At 35.1% G+C, this 26,254-nt stretch overlaps 1 protein-coding gene across 2 annotated transcripts in view; it reads left to right on the forward strand.

Moving 5' to 3' along the window:
• TLK1 (tousled like kinase 1) overlaps positions 1 to 26,254 on the forward strand; it is a 72,035-nt gene that overhangs the window by 24,201 nt on the left and 21,580 nt on the right. For both annotated transcript variants that reach the window (XM_052791581.1, XM_052791580.1), the window contains exons 2-11: positions 2,823 to 2,941; positions 7,407 to 7,478; positions 13,074 to 13,149; positions 15,739 to 15,785; positions 16,150 to 16,236; positions 17,373 to 17,462; positions 18,306 to 18,398; positions 19,542 to 19,652; positions 21,428 to 21,564; positions 22,825 to 23,013. In XM_052791581.1, coding sequence (XP_052647541.1) covers positions 2,828 to 2,941; positions 7,407 to 7,478; positions 13,074 to 13,149; positions 15,739 to 15,785; positions 16,150 to 16,236; positions 17,373 to 17,462; positions 18,306 to 18,398; positions 19,542 to 19,652; positions 21,428 to 21,564; positions 22,825 to 23,013 — 1,016 coding nt within the window. In that variant the 5' untranslated portion in view covers positions 2,823 to 2,827. The remainder of the gene's footprint in view (positions 1 to 2,822; positions 2,942 to 7,406; positions 7,479 to 13,073; positions 13,150 to 15,738; positions 15,786 to 16,149; positions 16,237 to 17,372; positions 17,463 to 18,305; positions 18,399 to 19,541; positions 19,653 to 21,427; positions 21,565 to 22,824; positions 23,014 to 26,254) is intronic.

Consider the following 26,254-nt stretch of genomic DNA (forward strand, 5'->3'; position numbering starts at 1 on the left):
TGGCGTATTTTAAATTACAGCATGAATGAGGAAGGCAGTTAAATAGATCTTCCTAGGATTTGCTCTGTGTTGAAAGGAGGTTTGAATCCAGCTTTTCTGTCTTGTCCTTCAGATCACAAGGATGGCGGAGTGTGGGTTGCTTTTTGGTTCTGGATATTTAACAACAATAACAAAACCCAAACCAAAACAAAAACCCCAAACATAACAACAAAAAACCACTCCAGCAGAAATAATGAAGAGAATACAGTGCAGTCATTAGTGTGTGTAGGCTCTAAAATCTGAGCAGAAAAAAAAATGAGGGATTGTATTTCATTGGTGCTGTGGACTACGTCTTGACCTGCTAAATTACCATTCTGACTGGTAAGGTAACCCAGGGGTTCTGATCTATTTAGTGTATTAGTATCTAGATACAGTACATGAGACATGCAGTAGCAGTTTTACCCTGCAGTACTTCAAATAAGCCTTAGCTATCCATAGTGATTATTGAGCTTCCCATATTTCATAAAATAAACAATATAGGGTATGGTAGTATCTGTTTCTGTAATATACGCATGGTTTGTAATTGCTAGAATTATGTCAGCATTTTTAAGTAAGCTCTGAACTTTTGTGGGCAGTGACTATCAAGTAGGCTAGTAAATGAAAATACTGCTAGTCCTGCTTCATTTAATGGTTACTTTGGTAGACTAATATTGGTTATTTCAGAGTGGTATACGCTTAAACACTTTCACTGTTATGAAGCAAAACAATAATCATTTAAACTTGCCTGACAGATCTGGTGTGATTAGTTTCTTATGCTTTTTGAGAGCAATATTTTCCCATTAAGGTATAGATGACATATATATGAGGAAAGGTGTGCTGTACACATCTGCTTTAAAAAAAAAAAAAGCCTTATTGCACAATGTGTAAATGTAAGAACTATTTTTTTATGCATATGAGAAGCGTACAATTTGGTTTTGAAACTCTTGGAAGCAGTACACAAGCACATTTTAGGAAGCAAGAGTTTAAAGAGGATTCTTGATTTTTCTGCACTGCGCATACATGTAGTAAAACAGTCTTTACCCCGGAGAGCTTACAATCTAAAATATGTAGAAATTGGAGGAATTTTTCCTAGGCAAGTTCAGAAGCGGCATTACAACTGCTGACAATAAGCCAGCTGCAGTTGCAAACTGGGTAATTCCCCTGCATTGCTGGAAAAGAGACCTCCAGCTCTGTCTGTGGCTGTGTTTGGGTAAACTTCCCCACCTCCAGAAACAAAATGCGGTATCCTCAACCTGCCACTTGCAGTTTGATTTTTCAAGAGAAGGCTCTGCCAGCAACACATTTCGTGAATGTCTCCTTCCCGACTGTTTTTCTCTTGGTGTGGTTTTCTTCCATCAGAGGAGGTCTGGGTACTGGGCTCTGCGGTAAAGGAGCACTGACACCACACTTGCTGTCATCTGCCTTCCTGCAGGAACAAGGGCAACTTGAATTAGCTAAATAGCAGAGCCGGGAGGGTTAGCTGCATGGCCAGGAGTGGCCAAAATGTATGGTACAGACAGGCCTGTCTAGTTCTTGAATGTTAAAGGTTTGTGAGATACCCTAGAGTCATAGAAGAAAGTGTCTCGTGTCTTATTAGTGGTGAGGAAAGCTACGCTGATGCCTTGGTTGCGAGGATGCGTAGCTGATGGGTAGAAGTTCATAGTAGCGCTTAAATGTTGGAAGCTGTAGTTTTCATGAAAAGGGAATTCCAAAAGCTTTTTTTCATAGCACCATGTGAATATACATAGTTATTACTTGCAGCCCTTTCTGAACTGCTGTGTTGTCCTATGGGACTGAAGAGCACAAACTTGTGTCTTAGTTGGAAAAAATGAGGCTATATCACTTTATATGGTACTTGAAGGATATGCTATTTAAGTAGTGCATTAAGACTTTGGCATTAAATATCTTATTTAAAATAAAGCAACTGAAATGTTTCCAACTGAAGATAAACTGAGTGTTCAAGTAGTTGAAAAGATAAAAACAAAGAATGCAGTTTGTGTAAATATGGAAGACTATTTGTCTAGATCATCTTTCAGACTCATTAAACAGCCATAAGTGATTTAAATACAAATTACAAAGCTGCACATCATGTTGCAGCCTAGTCATGTAGGCTGAGCTCATCAGAAACTCCTTTTGTTCCTCCATTTTCTTCCACCTTACTTTCCCTGCCGATGCCAGCAGCACTGCTTTACCCCGTTTAGCCAGGCTCTGTCGGAGGCACCACCTGTGCAAGGGTCTCTGTTACTCTTGGCTCCTTTTGTATTGCTGGTCCCACTCCTTGCTTCTCCTGCCCTTTGAACCTCCATATAACCCTGCATTCCTTTGCATGTGTTGGGGACTGTGGTCTGCCTTCTGATTTTCCTTTTTTTCCTGTGATTCTTACTTGTTTGTCTTGGACATTGATACGTTGATAGCCTAAACAATTTAAATAATATGGAAAACAAGGGTATTGCAGAATTGGGAGGGTTTATGCTGGGAAGTATTTTGCTCCTGTTAGCTAGTTTTTAATCTATAAATAATTGCCTGGTTGGCATATTGCATGCTGCAGACTTCATGTCTCTTAGACGCCTCTAACAGGTTCTAGTTTTCACCGAAATTGGCAAGGCTATTCTGATACACAGAACTTTCCCTAAAATTTCTGGAATTCATTGAGTGCATTCATTATTGGGTAACAGATGGTGAATCATTGTCAAGTTGAGGGTATAAATCCTTTCTTTGCGTAGGCCAGTGGTATGTTCAGCTTGTTTGTAAAATATTCCACTGCAAATACTAGGGACTATAATGAATTTATTTACCTTTTTTAGGAGCAATGGATGAGCTTCATAGCCTGGACCCAAGAAGACAAGAATTGTTAGAGGCAAGATTTACAGGAGTAGTAAGTGGCAGCACTGGGAGTACTGGAAGTTGCAGTGTTGGAGCTAAAGTAAGTTCTAAGAGCAGTCATCCAGATCTGCCGTCTTTGAAATACTAATTTATCTCGTAGTGCCTCACTTGTATATTGCCCATGTGATTTACTTGCAAAAGTACTGGGTTGGAAGAGGGTCTCAGAAAAACTTTGTTAGTCTGTTATTTTGCTGTGAGGTAGTATTGTTTATCCTGGACCTGTCTATGATATGGACATTGAATTGTTCTTAAAAACACCAAAGAATGGCCTTATACAGGCTCTTTTGTGGTTTTGCTCTAGAGCACGTGTGATCAGAGATGGAAGTTTTTCCCAGTATTTAAGTGGAGTTGTCCCTTCTGCAGATGGCCAGCTACTTGCAGTTAGGCTTGAAATAGACACACAGAATCTGGTGTGACTTCTGTTTTTAAGATTAAACTTGTTTGAAGACTAATATATCTAGATTAACAAAGCCAAATTCTTACAACTTTTCCAGACATTTATATCAATTTTACCTACTTTAATTGTAGACTTTCTGCAGTCTGTCTGTTAGTACCTAAACCAGGATGCAACACTTGAGGAAAAACCTTATAAACATGGAATAGCAGGGCTTAATTACCTTCCATATGTTATATATTACCCTTCAGTTGATACATCTGCAAAATAAATTTGCCTTTATTACGAATTCTGTTGAAGTTACTAGCTTCAACTTCCAAGACCAATTTCTGCAGTACTATTGCCTAGCCAGAGGTACTCCTATTTTGTATGTGTATTTTAATGTTCTTCACCAAGTGTAGTACTTAATAAAATGATGTTAAAAAGCTGTAATACCTATTTTTTAGGCACATTTCCCCCATGACCAAAGTACTTTTGAATTCTGTTTCCAAAGTGTTTGCAGTGTCCTCATATTTTAAGTATTTTATACAAACTTGGTTAGTATTTTTTACTTCCTATTCCACATTTTAATTACCAGTCTAGATTACGGAACAAAGTACTACCTGATAGCAGATGTTGATGAAATTTCTGGAGACATGTGATGTATTGATGACTGTTAACAAACTATAAAGAATTGAAATCAGTGCATTGTGATCTTGCATCATACCTTCTTAAGTTGTTTTTGAGAGTGACATGAAGGTGTCATGGTTTAACCCCAGCCAGCAACTATGCACCATGCAGTCGCTAGCTCCCTCCTCCCAGTGGGATGGGGAGGAGAATTGAAATAAAGAAGTAAAATTCGTGGGTTGAGATAAGAATGGTTTAATAACTAAAGTAAAATAAAATACAATAATAATAAAATATTATTAGTATAATAATAATAATAGTAATGAGAAGGAATATAACCAAAAAAAAGAGAGAAAAATAAACCCCAAGAAAATACAAGTGACGCACAACGCAATTGCTCACAACCTGCTGACCAGTGCCCAAGCAGCAATCTGCCCCCCCTGGCCAACTCCCCAGAGTTTATATACTGAGTATGACGTTCTATGGTATGGAATATCCCTTTGGCTAGTTCTGGTCAGCTGTGCTGGCCATGCTCCCTTCCAGCTTCTTGTACACCTGCTTGCTGGCAGAGCATGGGAAACTGAAAAATCCTTAACTTAGGATAAGCACTACTTAGCAACAACTAAAACATCAGTGTGTTATCAACATTATTCTGACACTAAATCCAAAACACAGCACTGTACCAGCTACTAAGAAGAAAATTAACTCTTATCCCAGCTGAAACCAGGACAGAAGGTAACTGTCACAGAGCTGTAAAAAAGGTGACATATCACTTCTGTTACTACCATCTTAACCAAGAAGTGAGTTAAATGGTCAGGGGAAGGAATCAGGTTGGATTTGACACAGTGTGGTTGATGCACTGTTGTTTTCTCTTTTTATTCAATTGCCTTCTAATTATGACTGCAGAAATATATACTTGCCATATCTTATGATTAAAATTAGATAGAGGCAAACCCAGTAATTCTGGCCCATCTTTCTTTGTTTCTTCCTTGGGTTCTCTAGCATTACTTACTCCCCAGATTTATTAGCTCATTGTAATTGCTCAGGTAATTGCTCATAATTCAAATGAGGATTTGTCTTTTTCATGACTAGATCTGTATCTTCTTTTAAATTCATTTAACTTCAATGTATTTATAAACCCTTCTATTAGTTTTTGATATAGCTGTGTTGGTCCCTGGCCTTATTGCCAGTCTTTCCTCCTCAGAATCTGTCTACTGGTATGTGTGTAATACATTTTCTTAAAAAGTAATTATCAAGTTTCTTGGGGTTCCTTTTCTTTAAACTTTGATCTCCTGTGTATTGATTTGCTGCTTACCATTTCCATAAATCTGTTCAAGGCTTTTTTTGTTGTCTGTTCAGCTGATTTCACTTTTAGCCAAATTACATTCCACTTTCAGGTTCTCAGTTTGTTCATCCAAATTAGCAAGAAAAAAAAAATTTAAAACAGCTGATTTTCTTTTTCACTCTACCATGTAAAACATAAATTTATTGCCCCTGACACAGTCCAAGATCTGTTTGAACAGATATCTGTATCTCATCCAGTTGGTTTCCAAACAGATAGTGGGATAAAGTGTTGGGGTTTTTTTTAATGCTACCAAATTATTTGATAATTGTTTGCAGAAGATACTACTACCACTGTCTTCTGATTGATGCAGATCCTCACCTAAGACACTGTTGTTCTTACCTTTAACCAGAAATATTCCACAAATTATCGTCAGTATACAGTGCAATATTTCTTTTTTTTCCTGCTTAATTTTTGTTTGGTTTTGGGAGGCAGGGAGGTAGAGGTGAATACCAATACCTAGTCCTGTGATTTCTCTCACCATCAGTAAAATGGCAATTACATTGGTTTCGTTTGTATTTCTTTTATTTCTGACCATTCAGTGTATCCAAGCAGATAACATGAAGTGTAGTAGATGATCTGGGCTGTGTTTGGAATATGCTTGCATTTTTTTTTTTTTTAATATAGCCTTTAGTCTTGGTGGGGGTTGTTGAGAGAGACTTATCGGATTTCTATTAAAAAAACTGATAAAACCTTTTTGATCTGATGTGCAGAGGTAACTGGCAAAATGTGATGTATAAATATGATCCATTGGTCTGCTTTCACTTTGAAGGCAAAAATGAGAAGACTTCCTCTTTGCATACATACCCAAATCCACATGTACCAAATTCTCATTTTCCTAACCTAGCAAGACAATGCAGAGGTTGCAGCTGCACTTACTGGTTATTTTTTGAAACATTCTGGTCATTATTCTTTTAGTAATTAAATTGAGATGGGCTCTTATTTATTTGGACTAGTATTTTGAAAGCCTACCCTATCTACTGTTTTGCTGAAGAGTTTTGGAATTGTTGGCGGGGGGGGGGAAGCACATCATCTTCAAGCTTTTTCAGTAAGCAAGGGTAGAAATATGAATATGGGTTACTGAGATTATTGTCTTAGCTGACTCCGATGACCAGATACTGAGACATCGCAAGGAGGAACTACATAGAGGCATTTCTATACTAGAGACTGCGTGGGGAAAACTCACATGGAAATTCTGTGGTTTTAGTTAACATTTCTCCAGAAATTTTTATTCAGAGACAATCTAGTTATTCAGAAGATGTCACAGATCAGTATTGTCTTGCAAACTGATGCAGTGCTGGAATTTTTTATGCTTTGAAGCAAGCTGAGTGTTTGCCTGGAACTAGTTGTTGTTTCACTTCAAAATATTTATTCTGCCTTCCTATATGGAAGAGAATAATACAGCTGTATAAGATTATTTTTTCTTTCAATAAAAAGAAGCTCAACTGATGTTGTCATTTTTTTGTTGTGTGAACGTGGAACAGACACTTTCAATAAAATATCTTTGTTGCCATTCTGTGTTCAAAAGATCTCTGAATAAATTAGCCTTAGAAAATTTCTAAATAAATATTGTAACTTGAGACTATTTCACAGTTTTTATCTTTTTTTTTTTCTCACTAGTCTAAGTTTGTTACTTTGAGGAAATGGTTTGTTTTAAGAATGTAGAATAATATTGTCAATAGGTTGTAATTTTCTCTCACTGCAGAGTTTTGGTTTTTTTTTTTTTTTTTAAATCTATTCAGTAGCCTAGTATCTGTCTTGGAGAGAATTAAACCCTCTTCTTCTTTGAAAAATGAAAATTTTTTGTAGTTTTCAGCTCTTCAGCAATATTGGCTTTTTAAGTCCATTCTGTGGAATCATTTGGTGGGGTTCTTCATTGGATGTTTTGCTGTTCCCAAATAAGACTGAAACGGTTTTGAATGTTCTGGTGTTTTACTTGGCTTAAAAGCAATCAAAATACAGAATTTACTGTGCCCTATCAAAACATCCACGTGTTAAACTTCTTATCCCCCTTGCAAGTCACAAGTGCTCTACAGTTAATCAGTTTTGCCTCGCAAGCATGAAATTTTATTGCTGTTACTTGTTAAAACTGTGAGTGATAATAGCGGATTAGCTGTTTTATAAATCTGTATATAATGTTTAGTATTTTATTTGTCTTGGTAGGCCTCAACAAATAACGAAAGTTCAAATCACAGTTTCGGAAGCTTGGGATCTTTAAGTGATAAGGAATCAGAGGTAAGTATATGGGGCAGATTGATACTACCTTAAAATTTTGATGCTAACAAGTAATAATTTTATATTCTACTTTGATGCCTTGCTTTATATAGAAACTTTTAAAGTAAAATGCAAAATACACAGCTAGATAGGAAAAAGCATACTTTAGTAAAAGATACCATCTCTTGGAGGAGGAGATATGCCTTCATAAAAGTTTCTTTGGATTTTTGGTCATTAAACTAACTGCTTCTGCTTCTTTGTTATCTGTGTAGTCATGCCGTGAGAATACATACAGCTTTTGGAGCTGAAAATGCTTGAACAGTTTGCTGTGTCTTTTGTTTAATAAGTAAGAAGGTTTTCATCAGCACAGATAAACTTTGACTAATCTTTGAAAATACTCTAGAAACTAGTTTGCTATGTTTTCTTTAAAAATGTGGATTTACTCCAAGATCAGACAGTAGCTATCATCTGCATTTGTAAAAGCTGCAGTTGTCACTGTGTATTTTTTTTACCTAGTACCACTTCATAATCCAAAAAAGGATTCATACTCTTATTAGGTTTTAATATGCAGAGTGCAGACTTTCCCAGAGTAGATTTTCCTCTTAGTGACCAGCATTGATATAGTTGCACTAATGCAGCTCTTAAAATTTATGTCTTTTGGGGTAGGTGAGTCCCTCTGACAGTTTTGCCTGTGTATATCACAGATTGCATCAATAAGATTATACTCATTTTAAGCAAGTGCGTATTTCAAACCCAGACTACACCTGTGTTTGAGTACATGTCATGCTGGAGGGAGAGTTGTTTGGAATGTGCTTTTGACGTTATTCTCACATGTTAAAGCTTTATTTTGGGGCCTAATTGTTCATTCACTCAGTCACTATGAGACACTGTCTGATGTTTGCTTTTATACTGGGCTGACCAGCAAGTGAATGTAGTTGGTTCCCAAGACCAATACCTTATAAATAAATGTTCTGTATCTGTGATTTCATGTTTTTCTCTTTGAAAAAGGCTCTGCTATGTTTTTTACCCTTGCCTTTCCCAGCTGGGTTTTTATTTCAATTGTATATAGACTATTTTCCTAACCAGAAGAGTCTGTCTGCCTGTTGTTTTTCTTCATGGCTTTTCCTAGAAATACTTTGGGCAGTGTTGCAGTGATGCAGTTCTGATGTAGGTGTGAGAATGGAAATGTGCTGCAGTAGACTGAAGGTTACGATGCATTGTTGCAATTCCTTGATGCAAAAATGTGTCTGGGAGTAGTTGAGTGATCTCAGAACACTGACTATATGTGTAATAACTTTTTGGTGTAGAAAAACGTAATTTTACAGTTGTGTACATGAGATACAGAGGCAAGGTTTTTCCAAGGCATGTAAGTTTAAAAGTTCAACCTGTATCTTCAGTCTCTGCATGGTGTTTTAACCTCAAGCCATGCTTCTGGGTAGGGATAATTTTTTTTTTTTTTAATATTCTAAGACTTGGATTCTAAAATAGAAATAGACTTTTTTTCTAAGAAGTCCCTGCAGAGATCTCCAGTGCACAGTGGACCCAGGTTTCTTCTGTTTTCTGAAAGATGAGTCTTAATGACATTGAATAATGAAATATGATTTCTTGATCCATTTTCAGAAGTTGTCAGTTGCATTCACTTAAATTAAATTACAATTGTAATATCAAATATTTTAATAAGTTTTTTAGAGTTTTGTTCTTAAAATAACATCTGGTTCCTTACATGCTGTAATCCTATAAAAAGTACACTTTCGTTCTTAATATTGCAAACAGGTTGTGCGATTTTTTGTGTTTTTTTTTTTTTTTTTTAATGGTGTGACAGTGAAGGTTTCACAATAGTAGGGAATTCATCTTGTGGATGGTAGTGTAGAAATACAAAGACTTACTCATACCGGAAGCAGCGCCATCATTTGATGTTGAGAGAAATCTGTTGTACTACAATAGCTTTTGGGAGGAAAAAAAATGTAGAAATGCAAATCTCAGAATTGTTGAAATTAATTTCTAGCAAGAATGTCAGTTTCTGATCAAATTGTGATGGTACATTCATGTCATCATTCCATGCTTTCATCACTAAGTGGCACAGTAAAAGAAAGTAAGTCTTTCACACTTATTTTTCAAAACAAGGCACACACGCCTTTTTGTTTTTCTGGTGTGCATTTTTTTTTTATTTATTTTTTGCACACAGGATTGCAGAAAATACAACTATTAGAACTTAGTAGTCTTTTTTTTTTCTGTCTGATGGATGTATGAAGAGGGGCAACTTCTCTGAGTAATAGTTTTAATTGAGATACTTCACAGAGGTAAACTTTGATCTGCAAAGTAACTTGAAACCAGGCTTTATTCTGGATTCAGTTCAGCATTGCAAGCAATAAACATTAGCTGGATGTTTGATCTTAATATACAGACCTGTATTCCATTTTCATTTTAAATGTATACGTTATTTTATTAAATGCTTTGTTGCTGTGGTACATAGGTCTTAATTTGAATGTGTATTGGCTGCTTGTAGTTAAGATAAATCCTAAATTGGCTACCTCAGGTTGTGAACAAGTGCTTCTGGTAGTCCCCACCATTCCTCATTAAAGTAGATTACTCCTCCTTGTTTTGGTTACAAATACATTCTTTTATTTATAACTAGTATTTTCTGTTCTCTGTAGATAATGAATTATTTAAAGGAGGACAGCTTTGTCTGTGGCTTCATTTGTCCAGTTTGATCGGTTATTTAAGTGTTTTGCTCTCCTTGCTTGTAGCTGTTTAGTTGCTCTGGTTCCCAATAATACAGAACCCTCATTATAAATGTAATTTCAGAAGTAACTAAAGGTTTGTTCTAATTGGAATTTATAATGTGTTGCAGAGGAAAACAGCACTGCTGTATTTGTTTGCTGTAGTTGTAAAGCTTTGAGGGGAGGGTAGGATTTAGAAGAAAATAATTGTGAAAACTATCAACTCATTATGCATATGAAAATATTAACAAATAAAAAATCATAACTATTAAGCATACTGGAGATTTAAGTGTTGAGAGACAAAAAAAAATCTTTTATTTTATTGCACAATTTTAATTTATTTTCTTTTTCCTCTGCAAAAATAACTTCCTGAGTTATGCCGTTACCAGTTCTACAATAATGGTAGAAGATATTTAACTATAAATAAAACGTATAAAAATACTTATCTGAGTGGTTTTTAAAAGGAAATTAACTAGTTGAGAATTGGTACTTAGAAATGTTTATTTTATAAAAGAGGATGTGAAAAGCCAAGATTTAAAACTAAATGTGAAGAGAAGACTCAGGGGAAGCACATTAAAGTTGAGGGATAAACTAGGATCAAGACCATGATGCGTGAGGCTCTGCTAATATGCCAAGCTGCGGGTAACTTTAACATAGCTTTACAATCTAACTTTAGATAACTTCAAAACTATTTTGTCTTGCTTATGAAATAGTGGGATTTTAATCTAAGTCATGGCTATATGTAAATCCTTCTGAAGTGACTGAAAGCAGCTTCAATCTTCATTTATCAGGAGGATACTCCTCAGCCCTATTAGTCTTCAGTTTCTTGTAATTCATATGATTCCATTCATTAGAAAGGATTTTGGAGAACATTTTATAGTGATTGATGTATGCTGTACATTACCATGTGAATTTTGGCTTAGAAAAGGTGAACATGCCCTTGTTGGGTAACCTCATTAGTGTGCTAATACTTTTAAGTTTGGAAGGTTAAATTAAACACTGAAAGAACTCAGAAGAGCTTAAGGAAATAGACATTTATGAATTATTTGAGTTTCAGTTCTAAAACTATAAACCTCTTTAAACATCTGGTTTTTAAATACAAGACATCAGTCACTGCAACTGGAAACTAATTTTGGTGGGGAAATCTTAAATGTTTAGTCATTAATTAGCTTTTAAACTTTTTTTTTTTGCTTGATATGGTAGGTAAAATTGACTACGTTAGAATGATAACTGCAAAATTGAAAGCTGGAAAATAAGAATAACGTGGAAACACTTAGTTTCAATTTAGTCTTGTGGAAAGATAGCTTAATGTTACCTATTTACCTGGCAGTAATTGCAAATTATTAAAATAATATTTCTAAGCTATGCTTTCTGCTTTTAGAATCGTACAGTCTTAAGATAAATTCGTTTCTGGGAGTCTGTGTTGCACAGTTTGCTAACGTATGATAGCACTGTAAAAGATGCAGATTTTGGCTGAAAGAGTTTATTTAAAATAAAATTTATGTAATTTGAATTTCATTTGTAGCCTGATAATACAACAGTTACAACTGTAAAACTTCCAAAGGTGTTTTTATGAAGCTATCCACAGAGCTAAAACTTCTAAAAAAATACATGGTATAGATAAGGAAGACCTTTCTTGTCCTGACTGTTCTTTTATAGACTGATACTTTTCTATGGATCACAGAAAACTTAAAGTGGTTCTTTGCCAAAATAAATATTTTGCGATATTTGTAATAAATTTATATCTGAAGATACCCATGTGAAGATTTTGGAACTGAAACATACTTTAAATGCTTTTAGTGATGGGTTGAAATTTGAATTTTGATTATGATGGTATCATAAAAAAATGAAGCATCTTATCACTGATCTCAAATTTTTATCATTGATCTCAAATTTAGTCTGAGATATTAGGGACCATTGATTTCTTGACTGTAAAACAGAATTCATATAATGTCTTTTATGCTTTCTCCAGTTACTAGTGTGAGGCTCCTTGGAGGCTGAATACACGCACAGCTGCAGTATCTTTTCCTTGAACCAAAGCAGCTTGTAGAATTTAACTTACACTGGGGACACTAAGTGGTTTGAATCCTCAGATCAAGGAGAGAAAATATAATTTATAGATGCTTCTGATCACAGCCCTTTCCTGCTATCTGTGTTGTACATGCTGATTGTAGATTCTGGGCAACTATATATAGTATTTCTGGAATAAATTTTTAACAGATCTGTATTTTTTCACTTATCATTGATGTTTGTCTCTTATTTCTTGAGATATAATGGGGAGGGACAACAACACTTTCTAAGTGCAAAGATACTAAAATTTTGAGTAATTGCTCTCTCTGTTTTGTTTTTTTTTTTAAATCCTAAGCAAATTCTAGAAATCTACAGTTTATGTTTGGAGATGACTTCTGCACTTCTGAAAATGCATAATGTTATTGGCTTCCTATTGAAGCACTAGAATTTTGTGTTTATACTGTGGCAATGTGTAGAAAACACCATCAAGAATCAGCTTATTTCACTAAGTACTAAGCTTTAAAACACCCACAAAAATAATATGAAGATCTTGGCAAAATGTAGCTATAAGTGAAACCAAATTGGGTGTTCATAAACCCCAGAATAGATGAAAAGGTATAATTGCTTAACAATTAATATGTAGAATTGCCTTTTGGGAAATTATTTTAAGAATTTTTTCTCACTTTCTTAAATACGTTTTCTAGCTTGTATTTATCTGATTGACTAAGGATCATATTATCTACTTTAACTATGATCTGAAATTACATCCCCGCTGAATTGTGAAATCATATTTTATGAATGAGGATTTAAATTTATTTCATAATAATGTAGCAATAATATAAATAAATAGGCTGATGTTGGATCATGTTCTTTTTGTTGTTTGTAGACGCCAGAGAAGAAGCAGTCAGAACCTTCTAGAGGAAGAAAAAGAAAAGCAGACACTCAGAGTGAAAGCAGCCAAGGTAAACTAAAATGTAAATGAATTAGATAGTTATTGCATGTATTTAATCAAATTACAATGCGAAAGGTTTTGACAGCCTTAAAAATTCTGTATTTTTGCTTGCATAAGACATGTGTTGGGTTTTGGATGGTAAATTATGTATCCTCCTGCTCCCCCCACCCTCATTTGTCACTGGAAGGGATGGGCAAGTAAAACCTGAATTGAGCTGGTACTTGCCCATAAGAATTGTGTGCTACTGTGTGTGTTAACTTGCAGCTATGATACAGCTCTGTACACTTTTAAGAGTTGTAGCAGATCTTCTCATCCAAAATACCTTTGTGGTTTGTATTTCTTTTCAGTAGGTAAGGGGGGAAAGCGATTACAGATTATAATATCTGATTGCTTGCTTTTCAGGTATGTTTAAAAATTGAATTTTATTCTTCCTTTTCTGTGGATTATTGTACAGTGTAGTTGTCTAGAGGGATGGGAAAATTGGGATGAGACCAATTTCCAGTTTAATATTTACAAAGCATAGTTTTTGTTGTTCCTCTCTTTAACGTGACTTTTGGGGGAGGAATGGTGGAAATTTAACCTCAAGACAAAAATTTATCAAAAAGGGAGAGGAAATAGTTTTGGTAACAACTGTATTAGCTTTTTTGGTTTCTAACTGAGCTAGGAAATGTCACTTCAGATACATATCGATGGGCTCCATATCTAGAAGTCTTCATGATGTAACATGCTATTAGTAAAAGAATTATGTAGTTTGACTAAAATTAATTTCTTTGTAAGTGTTGCTTCACAGAGACCTGCTTTGTTCAAAGAACTTGAATGAAATTTCCTATTTCCATTGTTCTAGTAGCTTATCCTTCCTGCTGCCCTTGTCTCACTACCAATGAGAGTTGAAATTAGAGATGATAGAAATTTTAGGAACTTTTTGGCATAGACAACATGATTATAATGTCTTATAATTACTATTTTACTGTCAGCAACAGTGAAACTGAATAGTCTGCACTGCAGTATTCTCAAGGAACTGGCCTAGGAAACTGCAGCGTATTGGAGTGATACCGTACAGTTGAAGCACAGCAAATACTGCTATTGGATCTCTTGTTCCTTTTTTCAATACATCTCTTGTATATTGCATACCTATGATTTTGACTTTGTAATATGCAAAATAATCCATAAATGTTGAAGAAAAGTATTGTTTAGAACATGGAGGTAATTGGAAAGTGGGATAAAATGAGTGTAAATCTATTCATAATTGGCTGTGCCAAAATAATTTGATGTATTTCCTCAGTGCAGAGTTCTGTAACGTAACACAGATTTTTCTATACTGAAAAGGAATGCAGCCTGTCTCATTTATCTGGATGAAAGCAAATTTTAATTTGATAAAGCAATATATGAGAATTAAGCATGAAGACAGAAATCACTAGCAGAATTATAGGGTAGGTAAAGAACTGGCTAGAGGGCAGTAGCAATGCTATGTACACTAACTGGGTAACTACTGGAGGAGTTAGCTGTGTGCTGTTCCAGGTCTTTGAATTATTTTATCTAAATATGTTAAAAGTCTTGACACAAAAAGGGCTGCCAAATGTTTCTGTTTCTTCGTGGTATTTCTTAGTGACACAAAGTTATGCAGCAGTGACAATATAGAGGCATATTGGACTAGAAAGAATGCTATTGCTGAAGCAATAGAAAAGCTTGAAAATCTTTGCTAAGAAGTCCAAAATTACATTTTTAGACCTATGGGTAATGATCTCCTAATTTATCGCAAAAATTTCTTTCTATAAAGAAAAAAGCTTTGAACAACGGTCTCTTTTCAAGATGTCTCCTAACAGGTAGTCTGGCCTGTATAAGAGACATATACAGTCTTAAGATTTATCTTAGGGCCAAATAGAAGAAAACATTCATGCCATTGGGTAAGGCATTGGTGCAATCTCTGGAATGCCGTGTGTGGGTCAGGTCTTCATGTTGAAGAAAGATTAATTCACATGGGTGCTCCTGAAGTCTCAATACCGATTAAGATAAAAGAAATTCTGCGCTCTCATTCTGCTCTATTTATTTCCCTAGTTAACCTTGTGAGTTAGCAGATTCATAATCAGGTTGGTAGGAATGGAAATACTTGTCATCCTCCATGCCCACACTGTTACTGGCACTTAGGGAAATCCTTGTGCTGAACATTTGGGCACAATAACTCACATGGAGCAGATAATGTTAGTAGACTTGGTTAATTTATTATTTTGGAAGTCAGTGAACTTTGAGATGGTGCTTGAAAAGGGGAGGGACTTAAAGCTAAAGGTTTGATCTGTAGGATGAGAGATGAATTTCCTGTTACCTAGAAGAGGTCTAGGCTTACTGCTAAGTCTGCACTAATCTGGTTTAGGAATTGAAGTGTGACTTAATTTCTGATTTCTCAATGAATAGAATACGCAAATCTCTTTGTTGTGGCCAGTCCCTTAATTATCTACATAGGGAGATGATGTATTAGCACATCAAAGAAAACCAATTAACAAGTGGTAAAACTTTGCTATATTTACTCTTCAGGTAAAAATGTAAGACACATCTATAAGTGATTTATTTAATCAATTCTAATGTATTAATGTATTTGTTTCAGGAAAGAATATTGGGGGACGTGGTCACAAGATTAGTGACTATTTTGAGGTAAGGTTTTTGTGCGTTTGTAAAATTTACTTTAGCTTTAAAATTTACTTTCAGCTTTTTTTGGATGTTAAAAAATGTTTGCTTGTAACGGACAGGCTTCTTGAGAGGATACTTTCTTTTTCGTGATGCCAGTTTATGAGTATTAAACCTTGAATTAGAGATGCAGTGGTCTCTTGGTGCAGCCTGAGCTAAAATACAAAACCCATTTTCTTTCATGCTTTTCTTTAAATGGCCAAAGGCTACACTAATAAAAGCAGTTCAATCTCATTTAGAAATTCTGTGTACGCATGAGCTGTATCATTCAGTAGATGTATAATGTATTTTGATAAGATTGACTAATTGGAGGGCCGTATCTTCTCTACAGTACCAAGGTGGAAACGGCTCTAGTCCAGTGCGAGGTGTACCTCCTGCAATCCGATCTCCTCAGAATTCACATTCCGCTCCTTCTTCTGTAAGTTTGTGAACTTTGTAATTGCTGGAGATACTTTTACAGTCTAGAAGTAGAGTAATTGAAAAGAATCTATATTCCAGGGAAGAGTTTTCAAAGGAAGGAATCCTGGGAAGGAGGCTTTGCCTTTCAACAGGAAAAAAAAAAAAAAAAAAAAAAAAGGATCAAGTTAAATATTAAAACTAAAATTTTCTGTTAACACTGGGACTTCTTTTTTTAAAACATCAATTTTAAATACAAAGTAATTATTTAAATGTTGAATGAATGTTAAATTGTTCTAATGACATCTTTTCACAAGCCTCACACAGAAAAGGGGAAGATTTTTGTTACTTATGAGGAAACTGAACGCCTAACTCGGAACTTTAAAAGCTCAGTTTTTGATAAATTGTAAGTTTTTAAATAATTGACACCTAATTTGCCTGTGTTGTTCTAAAATTCTCTTTGTTGGTCATGCTAAGTAATTTTTTTTTCCTCCTCATGTACACAGTCTCAGTGTTAAGCATACCCACCTGTGATTCTAAATGGCCAAACAGATTCTACCAGTTATAGAAAGGATTTGTTTTCTCTGCTGGTAGACCTCAGCTTTTATTCCATGTACTTTCATCTTCAGGCATCCTCTTATTCTTGTTAACAGTATGGAGTGTAATACAGATTGTGGAATTTGGCTTGAAAACAGTCTCATTCACACAAACTAGTGGGTTTGGGGAAGTTTCATTAATGGGATTTGTGTTCTGATCTGCACTAGCTTCGCCTTTCTGGTTCTCCCATGGCAAATGACCACTCCAAAAATAACTGACATTACTTTATTTTTGAGTTGTGAAAGCTTAGAATCAGAAGAATAAGTCTATGTAAGACTGACATTGCCTTATGTCAGTCTTGTATTAAATCTTTCAGTCTGTTTCCCAAAAGTGACAATCTTAGTTTTCTCAGAGAATATATTGCATCCTTTCTAAACTGCAAGTGATATGTAACAGCATAGTGATAGCTCTCAATGCAGTGCTCCAAGTAGTATCTTCTGCAATAAAGATACTTTATTTCTCCATTCGATACGATTTTCCTGCCAAAAGTTGTAAACAAGGCTATGTTTATAATTGAATATTATAGTGGTATCTAAAATCCTTTGTCTTCATGTGTTCCAGGTTCGACAGAATAGTCCTTCTCCTACTTCATTAGCTTTTGGGGACCACCCTATCACGCAACCAAAGCAGTTATCTTTTAAAATTACTCAGGTAACTATTTTTGAGTAGAGCTATCCTATATCACTTCAGACTGTAGAAAAAAACTGATAGATATTTGTCTTTCAACTTCTTCTAAACTCTTAAAGGCTTTCAAAAGCTTTGCTTTTTACAATCTGCCAAAGCATTTTTCTGTTAAGTTTGGTAGCTCGTAATTTAAATCTCTGATTAGTTTTGTATTCTGCACTTGGTCTGCTTCCAACGTTGCACTTCATGAGTTAGTTAGATGACCATGTCATTGGTAGGCTTTTGCTTAAGATTTTAGCTGTTGTGTGATCTTAGTAGAGGCTGCTCTTCCAGGCAGTATTTGAAGTGACAGCTGCTGTTGTCATATTGCATTTAAAATATGACATTGAAGAAGAAAAATGAGATTGTAATCAAAATTATCAAGATATAGTTGTCATGACTTTTAAAAGCTGCAAGCAACTGTTTTATCCTCTCTGCCATTTCTGACATGATCCGTTCTATCTTTCACAAGTTAGTCAGAACAAGGCTATTTCACCTGTTGACCAAATACAGAGAACTTGAAATAATTAGCTGACATTTACATTCTTGCCCTGTTTTATATGCTTTTTTGTGAACAGTAACTTTTTAATTAGTGATTAAATCTTTTAACACTGTTAGTGGTTTGTCCCAGCTGTTCACAGTTGTCCTCACGAAGAGGGAAAGCAGTTTTGAATAAGAACATGCCATGTCACTTTCAAAACATATGAAAATAAGATGTGCTGGTCTTGTTGAATGTTTGAAAGCAGTTTATTATTCTGCGTAACAAATGTGAGAAAAATAATGCTGTAATTGTTAAAGGAAAAGATAAATATTTCAAAATGTTCTTTTTAGACTGATCTCACAATGCTGAAATTAGCTGCACTAGAAAGTAATAAAAATCAAGACTTGGAAAAGAAAGAAGGTCGTATAGATGACTTACTCAGGGTAAGTGTTAGACATGGGGTAAAGATATTTATTCAGAACCACAGACAGTGAATCTGAGATAAATATTTTAAATGTTTTAGTAATCCTTGTTTTTAAAAATAACCCTGGAGTTACCTAAATTACAATGGCTTGTTAATGATTAAATATGTTTATAGACTTTCTGAAGGTACAAAGAAAGCTGATGCTGTTTTGCAGGCAGTTGATTAATTCCTTAAGTTCATAATATAATTTCACGAAACAGGTGTTCTTTTGTGGTTCTCATTGTGAATAGTAGTTATCAGTGGGACAACTGTTGGCGGTTTCAGAATGGAGGTGATTGTGACAGAAATTATTATGGGCAATAAATGACAAATTTAGTAAGAAACCTGTGCTATACTGTGCTTTAAGACCTGTTTTCAGAAAAAAATCTTAATGCTTGTGCTCTTGAAAGAAGTGTTGGAGAGGTGATATATAGAAATATGAAACAAAAACCCCTGTATTCACAAGTCATAGTCTGTTTAGTGTTTATATGTAGGCAAGTATATGTTAATCCGTGCAGTCATACACTATAAAATTGTACGTGTAGATTGTTTTAGCACATGTTCAACAGTATGGGATAGACAAACCTATCCCTTTTTTTTTTTTAAAATCATTTAGTTTTAAACAAAATAATATTGCTGTTGGTTTTTTTAGGAAATAAGTTAAATATAATTGGAACGTAGGGAACCTATTAAAGTTCCTACTCAGATAATTGAAACTTTTATCATTGTGATTTGTTTTGTTTCCTTTTAAATTAAAAATGTTAGGATTTCACGTGACTTCAGCAATCAGATACAAAGGATCTGGAGCTAAATTTGAACTTCCAGTTTAACACTGGAGGACTGGAAAAGTGATCAGTACAATGCTTTTATATATTATTTATATGCTGAATGCTCTGTAATATGGAATGTAGCACAGTGTAAAGGAAATAAAAAAGGACGAAAGGCATCCTTCTACAGATTGGGATAGATCTGTGAAATAAGTTTTTTGCCTATACATATGTATGTTTATATGTATTCTGTACTTTAGTCATGTGAAGGTAAATACCTTTATTTTCTGTGACAGCTGATTAAAAAAACCGGTGTTTCGATGTACCTTTTCATATTTTTTTTATATATTTATTAGGCTAACTGTGATCTTAGAAGACAAATAGATGAACAACAAAAGCTACTTGAAAAATATAAAGAAAGGTTAAACAAATGTATTTCAATGAGCAAGAAGCTTCTAATTGAAAAGGTAAGTTTACTGCTTTTAAAATCTTTGTCATAAAAACTGTGAGGGTGCTATAGAACTCCATTATGATTCCTTCATTTTCACTTTAACTTTTTCACATTAGTCTCTGAGACTGAAACTTCATATGCGTGGTCTCTATCTGGCAGTAAGTGTTTTTATAAGCCTGAATAGGCAAAATAAAATGTTGAGCCTTTTTCAGATTGTGGAAAATGTGCCTTTTTTAATTTAAAGGGGGGGGGGGGGTGTCCCATCATGAGTAATTCAGATATAGCAAAGTGTAAAAGATAAGAATTTAGTATGTGGCAAATTTTCTGGACAAACTTTAAGAATGAGATTACAGTGAATGAAAAAAATTCTGAACATTGTTGTGGAGAGCAGATGGATAAAATCTCGTTGTGAGACACTTAAGTGGCTGAGATAATTTTTGATGTAAAATGATAAAATGCTCAGCTCAGGAAACACAGAAATGAAAGTGACCATTTACCTTCATACTACTATGAAAGAAATATTTATTTCAAATTTAATGCCAATTATAATTAAACTAGCAGCAATTTCTTAAAAGACAAGGATACCTTGTCTTTCTCCCTCTTCTTTAAAATAGCCTTACTAAAAAAAAAAACAACTAACAAAAAGTGAATAGAAAATGAGCTTATTACAAATTAGGATACAAAAAAGTTTTAAGGTAATTAGCCAGGTCTCTTCCCTAGCACTAGCTGCTAGATGCTGCTATCAGATACAAAGACACAAACTGATCTGTTAGAGGATTAGGGAGAGTTTCCTTGCTAGCATGCCATAAATAAATTATTGCAGTCCTTTTTAAGTTCCAGCATGAGGGGAATGCAGGGAAAAGATGCATCAGATCTGTTTAGCATGATACTAGGTGGGCACCTTCAGACTAAGAATCTCACATAGGCCATTTTTTGTGAAAGGCCATGCAGACCTCCTCTTCAGTCTAGAAGTCTGTTTGCACAAAGATCCTTAACTCTGTCAACTTCTCTCTTTTTTTTTTTTTTTTTTTTTTTTTTTGTGGGGATGTGTGTGATTTTGGGCCATTAGACACTTCTTAAGAAGGAAGCATTTGTAACAATTAAGGAAGTTTCTGTCCATCAGCAGTGTTCACAGTATTCTTTCTTCTTGTGCTGAAGCAGACTAGGCAGACTCAGTCATTTATCACATCCCAGGGATGCTTCTGGTAGTAGTGACTGGTTCTGAGAAGGGCACCTGCTTCTATTACTGTAAGTGAATATCTGATTGCAGTTAAGTCTATCTGCAGCGCATTCCCACATAGAGATTCCTGAGCTCAGTCAGTTTGGTACAAGTAGTAACACAGATGCTCTGTCAAGGGAGTTTCCAGGATAAGTATAGTAGGTGCACTCCTTCTGATATCCAAGCAGGCTCATTTAGTATAATAGACGTGTACAGACATAATCTTAATTATATGCCTGTATGATGCTGATACTCTATCAGTTTTGCTATATTTACAAATAAAATGTTTTGTTAATTATGAAGAACAGTGAACTTTACAAGAAAACTGTCAAACTCAGATTTTTTTGTTGTTGTTCTTTGTGCACAAATCGTCATTAGTACCAATTCTAACAACTGCAGATGTTTGAGTTCTGCAGAAATTAGAATAAATGGAGTAAAGTAATAAAAGATATTTTAATCTATTCTCCTCTTATCCCTTCTATAGAAAGTTGTTGGAAAAAACCTGAGTGTTTTACAGACTTTTTGAACACTTTAGTATTACTAAACATGATTTTTTTGTTTTGTTTTCTTAGAGCACACAGGAAAAGCTGGCAAGCAGAGAGAAGAGCATGCAAGACAGATTACGCCTGGGGCATTTTACAACAGTTCGTCATGGTGCTTCATTTACTGAACAGTGGACAGATGGCTTTGCATTTCAAAATCTTGTGAAGTTAGTCAATGCTATGTTCTTAAAATTCTCACTAATTGTTAGTTCCCTCTAGTGGATTTTTTTTTATTACTAAGGTTCTAGGATTGGAGCGGCTTTTCATATGTTGTATTTTGCTTTGCCTTTTGAAGATTGATAATACAGTACAGAACTCCCTTAATCAATTGAGAGAATACTCAGGGCTGAGTGTCTTTGAAAGACAGTTTGGTTTCACTTGATTTTAACTATCCTTAGAAAAGCATGAATGTACTAAATGAGCAACATGTAATTATTCAGCTCAGCTGGTAGAAAGAGCTATAAAACTAAATCGGTGATTTTTCAAGCAGCTAACCATGTATCACTGGTGATCATTGGGGCAGATGAGGTCTGTGAAGTTCTCATTAGTCACATAGGTGCTGCCCGCACATCCATCACTGTAGCAGGTTTTTCTGGCATCCAGCTCCTCAATACCATGAAGGAGGAGTGACAAATCTGGCAGCCTCAGATAGGGTCTAGTGCATCGGATGCAAGTGGATGGGGGAAAGCAACCACCTGGAAAAGAGCTGCTGCAACAGGTACTTCAGCAGAGATGGGGCCAAGGAAAAGGGCTCTGGGAGACCATCAGAGATGGTCATAAAATAATTATGCAATGCCTCAAAAAGTGTTCTTTGGTAACGAGTCTGATTCAGTCTTTGGAGAGCTATATGGATATATATATCTATAAAATAATTCACCAAGATATTAGTTTTTGAAGGGCAATATGTAGTCTTAGCATTATGTGATTGCCTAGGGCATTGTTTTTTTAAGACAATCTTAAAAACAGTCTGTATACGTGTTTTGCATAAAAGCTGTAATGGTTTGCCATACAACGAAACTGTTGATTCATTTGGGAACGGTCAAATCAAATTCAATATTTGGCCTATAAAAATCAAGTACTCTCTATTGACTGTGTAACATTTCTTTTGATGGTATAAAAGGTGTCCACCAGCTCAGATACTTTTTTTTTTCTTTTGCTAGTGCAGAAATCATGTGTAACACTTTCAAAAACAAAACAATCCCAAAACAAAAAAACCCCACCACATATTTCAAAAGTAAATCGTGCCAAAACTTTAGAAAAATTTTTCCACCTCATGAAAAAATTTGGTGTTCTTTTTCCTAGGAAACATTTTCACAAGTACAGTAAGTTTTCTAAAAATCTCTTAATGCTTTATCAGTTAAAAAGATAGTTCTTTAAAAAAATGCAAAATGATGAAACTTTAATAAAGCTTTTTTTGGGGTTTACAGGCAGCAAGAATGGGTGAATCAACAAAGGGAAGACATTGAAAGGCAAAGAAAGCTCCTGGCCAAGCGAAAGCCTCCAACTACAAATAATTCTCAGGCACCATCTGCCAATTCTGAACCCAAGCAGAGGAAAAATAAAGCTGTGAATGGGGCAGAAAACGATCCCTTTGTTAGACCCAATTTACCACAGCTGTAAGTTTAACATTTCAATCAGTCTTTTACATAAATTCTCAGATATTGTCTGTGTGAGTTCTATTCAAATAACAGCATAAAAAGACACTCAGTATATTCAGCAGCTATATTCTCACTGACGACTTGCTGATGTTAGGGAAATTTGCACCACTGCCTATGAAGATGTCATACAATTGCCCGGTTTATTTTTGGTAAAGTCACCAGAGAAAGGCCCATTCTGTGTTTATGCAATGTTCCTTCTGTTTTCCTGATCTAGAGGAGTCCTTATTCTGATTTCCTACTCTTGTAATGTCACTGATACCTATTGAACTTTCCTTGATCACATTGGTTTAGGAGCCTCTCCTTTACTGAGAGATCATTTCATTTTTCATATAACAGTCTTTAGCTAACAAGAAAAGTTTTTTTAGCCTTTAGTATTTGAGGATGTGTCTAAAAACAAATGGAAAAAAATTCCCCCCCCACACTTCCGAATGCTAGATCCTGAGAGCAACTGTCAGAAGTTACTGATCCCATTTCACATACTGACAATGTTGAAATTTTTTGTCATTTAAACATAAAAATTGAGAGCTATCAAAGAATTCTCCACTTTTCAAGTGACATTTTTTCCTGCAGACAGAAATGCTATAATTCAAGGCACAGACAGATGTGTCCTTGACATTTATTTTGAGTATTTTAAGGAGTTGCTGCTTGGAGATACTAGTTATTGCCCTTGATGCCGAGAGGCTGAAGCTGATAGTGTATCTGTTCCTCGACAGGTTAAATAAAAAGTAAATAACTAGGGTTAAAAAGACTAATGAATTAATCTGTGTTACTTTGCAGAAGTAGGCTACGTGTGTATGGTCACCTCTCACTTGTGGAGGTAGTAATTTATACCTCTGGGGGTGGGGGGGTAAATAAATTACTCTGGTTAGATCTGCAAAATACATATGTTTGGACCATCAGTTTAAAGACAGCTGCATATGTTTTGCATAATGCATCATTCTTAAAGTTCACATTGTGAAATTGTTTGGCTGTGACAAAAATACCATGAAAATACAGTAGTAAGGCTGGCAATGTAAGCAAATCTTGATTAGTGTTACTTGTATATTTTGGTAGAGAGCTGAGTTGTCATCGCTCAGATTGATTCTTTATTAATACTTACTGCCTACGTTTCATCTTCTTAGAACATAATTAATACTTCTGAATAGTACGGTAAAGATTACCATCATGTTAAAAAATACTTTTTTGATTGAATGTAATACCTCGTTATTAAAAGTAACATTTAAGTAATGGAAAAGACCTGAAAAATTACCGAACTTTACTTTGCCAGCTTCTGGTCAGGTCTTCATGTTAAATTTACATAATCTTATTGCTGCTTTAGGAGGTGATAAAATACACATTTGGGAAAAAATACAGAAGACATGTTCTAATTATTAAGTAGGACAAGATGAATTCCTGATAATAGACTTCTGAATATTTTCTTGTGTTACGCAGTTTTAAATAATTTCCAAATGACTAAAAACTTTTTAAATTTTCATTTCATTTGGCTTAACCAGTTACGTGTTAAATGGCACATGAAAATGCTTGCTCGTTATAGAATTGCCAAGAGAACAATCAGAATTGACCTTTTGTATTTAATGCTAGCATAGATGTAAGCTGTTATTGAATCAAAACTGTTTTTCCTTGAAGTGTCCTTATTTGGTCATTATATAATCTAGATATGCAATTGCTTGCCTATATGATAAGTTTATAAATTTTGTTTCAGATCTATGAGAATGTCCGTAATGTGTCCTGAGATCACAGAATCATTAAGCCGCATCATGTTTTTAGGCCTTTACTTGAAAGGGTTTTTAAAATGTTTGTATTTAGGATTCATTATAATTTTGTATAGTGGCATTATGTGTTGACTCCTCTCTGCTTCTCAGTACAGAATTAAATACTTTTTGTGTATCTTGGTAAAACAGTTACTAATTGTGCACTTCCATTTTAGAGTAAATTTGTCATCTCTTGTATGTGATTCCCTCCTATTACATTGTGCTTATCACTGTTCCTGTGTTACTTCAAAAGTAATGATCTTAATTAGTACAGCCAAATGGAAGTGGTTCCACTTATATGAGGCATGGGGAAATGCAGAGCTGCTTGAGATTAATGAACTAAACCAGTACCAAATCAGTACAACATACATGCAAGTGATGAGGCAGAACTTTTTTAAACAAACAACTTGCTAGCAGTTGTTAGCAACAAGTGTCTCTACCACTGCATTGTTTGCTTTAGAAAATGTCTCCAGCTGCAGATATTGACAAGACAAAATGATCTATAGCTTTGTAACAAGCAGTATTATTGAAGCCCTTTTGAAAACAGGTATTAACTGTTTTGAAATGGATTGAAGGTGTTGCCTGAGGGATTCTTAATACGGGCATTGTTTTAGTTTAGCTGAATATACTATGGTCTCTGATACAAATTTAAAAGCAAAATTTTTGCACTGAAGTTATTAGTATAAAAGTGGCCACCTGCCAGTGTCCTGTGAGTGAACGGTGGGTTTGGTGTTTAAATAACATGCAGCAGATGAGTCTACCCACCATCCTAGTTTTTCATCATTCTTTCCCTTTTTGTGGCCCAAACCAAAACTAAAAAGTAGTTTCAATTTTGAGACATCTCTTTTCTGCTGAGTGAAGTAATTTTACTAGTCTTACATGAAAGGAATAAATTAAAATTTATGTAAAGAAAAAACATTTATTTGAAGTAGAGGTTGCCTTCTTACCCCTGGAAAAACCTGTTTGAAAAGACTCTTCCAAATTCTTTGGAGACTTGAGAGATTATAATGCTAGTCCCCACTTCTTGGAAGCAGCTCTTATTTCACTAGACAGTTATTTCTAGGAGCAACTTTTTATTTAGTTTAGGTGGTGTAGTCCTTCGTGTGCAGCTTTAGCCATGTAAGTTATATTCACTTCCCAGTCACCTCTTCCTCTGCTTCCCAGTTCCTCCATGGGAGTCTGCATGCATCCTTGTCCCTGCATGCAATTTGAAATAGGAGAGCAGAGGGAGCTGGCAGAGTTTGTTACTGTAGCTGAACAAATGCATCATTTAGAGGGAGCATTCTGTTCTGTGTGGAACAAATAAAAATATTTTCAGAAACTTTTTCAGGCTGAAGTGCCAGCAATGTGTCTGGGCTTTACAGGGCAAGTAAAGACAGCTCCTTTCCTGAGGCAGTCTCTTTCTAGGGCAGACATGGAAACAATGGTGAAAAGACCTCATGGAAGGC

This window comes from Harpia harpyja, chromosome 7, assembly GCF_026419915.1.
Source record: "Harpia harpyja isolate bHarHar1 chromosome 7, bHarHar1 primary haplotype, whole genome shotgun sequence".
Lineage (NCBI taxonomy): Eukaryota > Metazoa > Chordata > Aves > Accipitriformes > Accipitridae > Harpia > Harpia harpyja.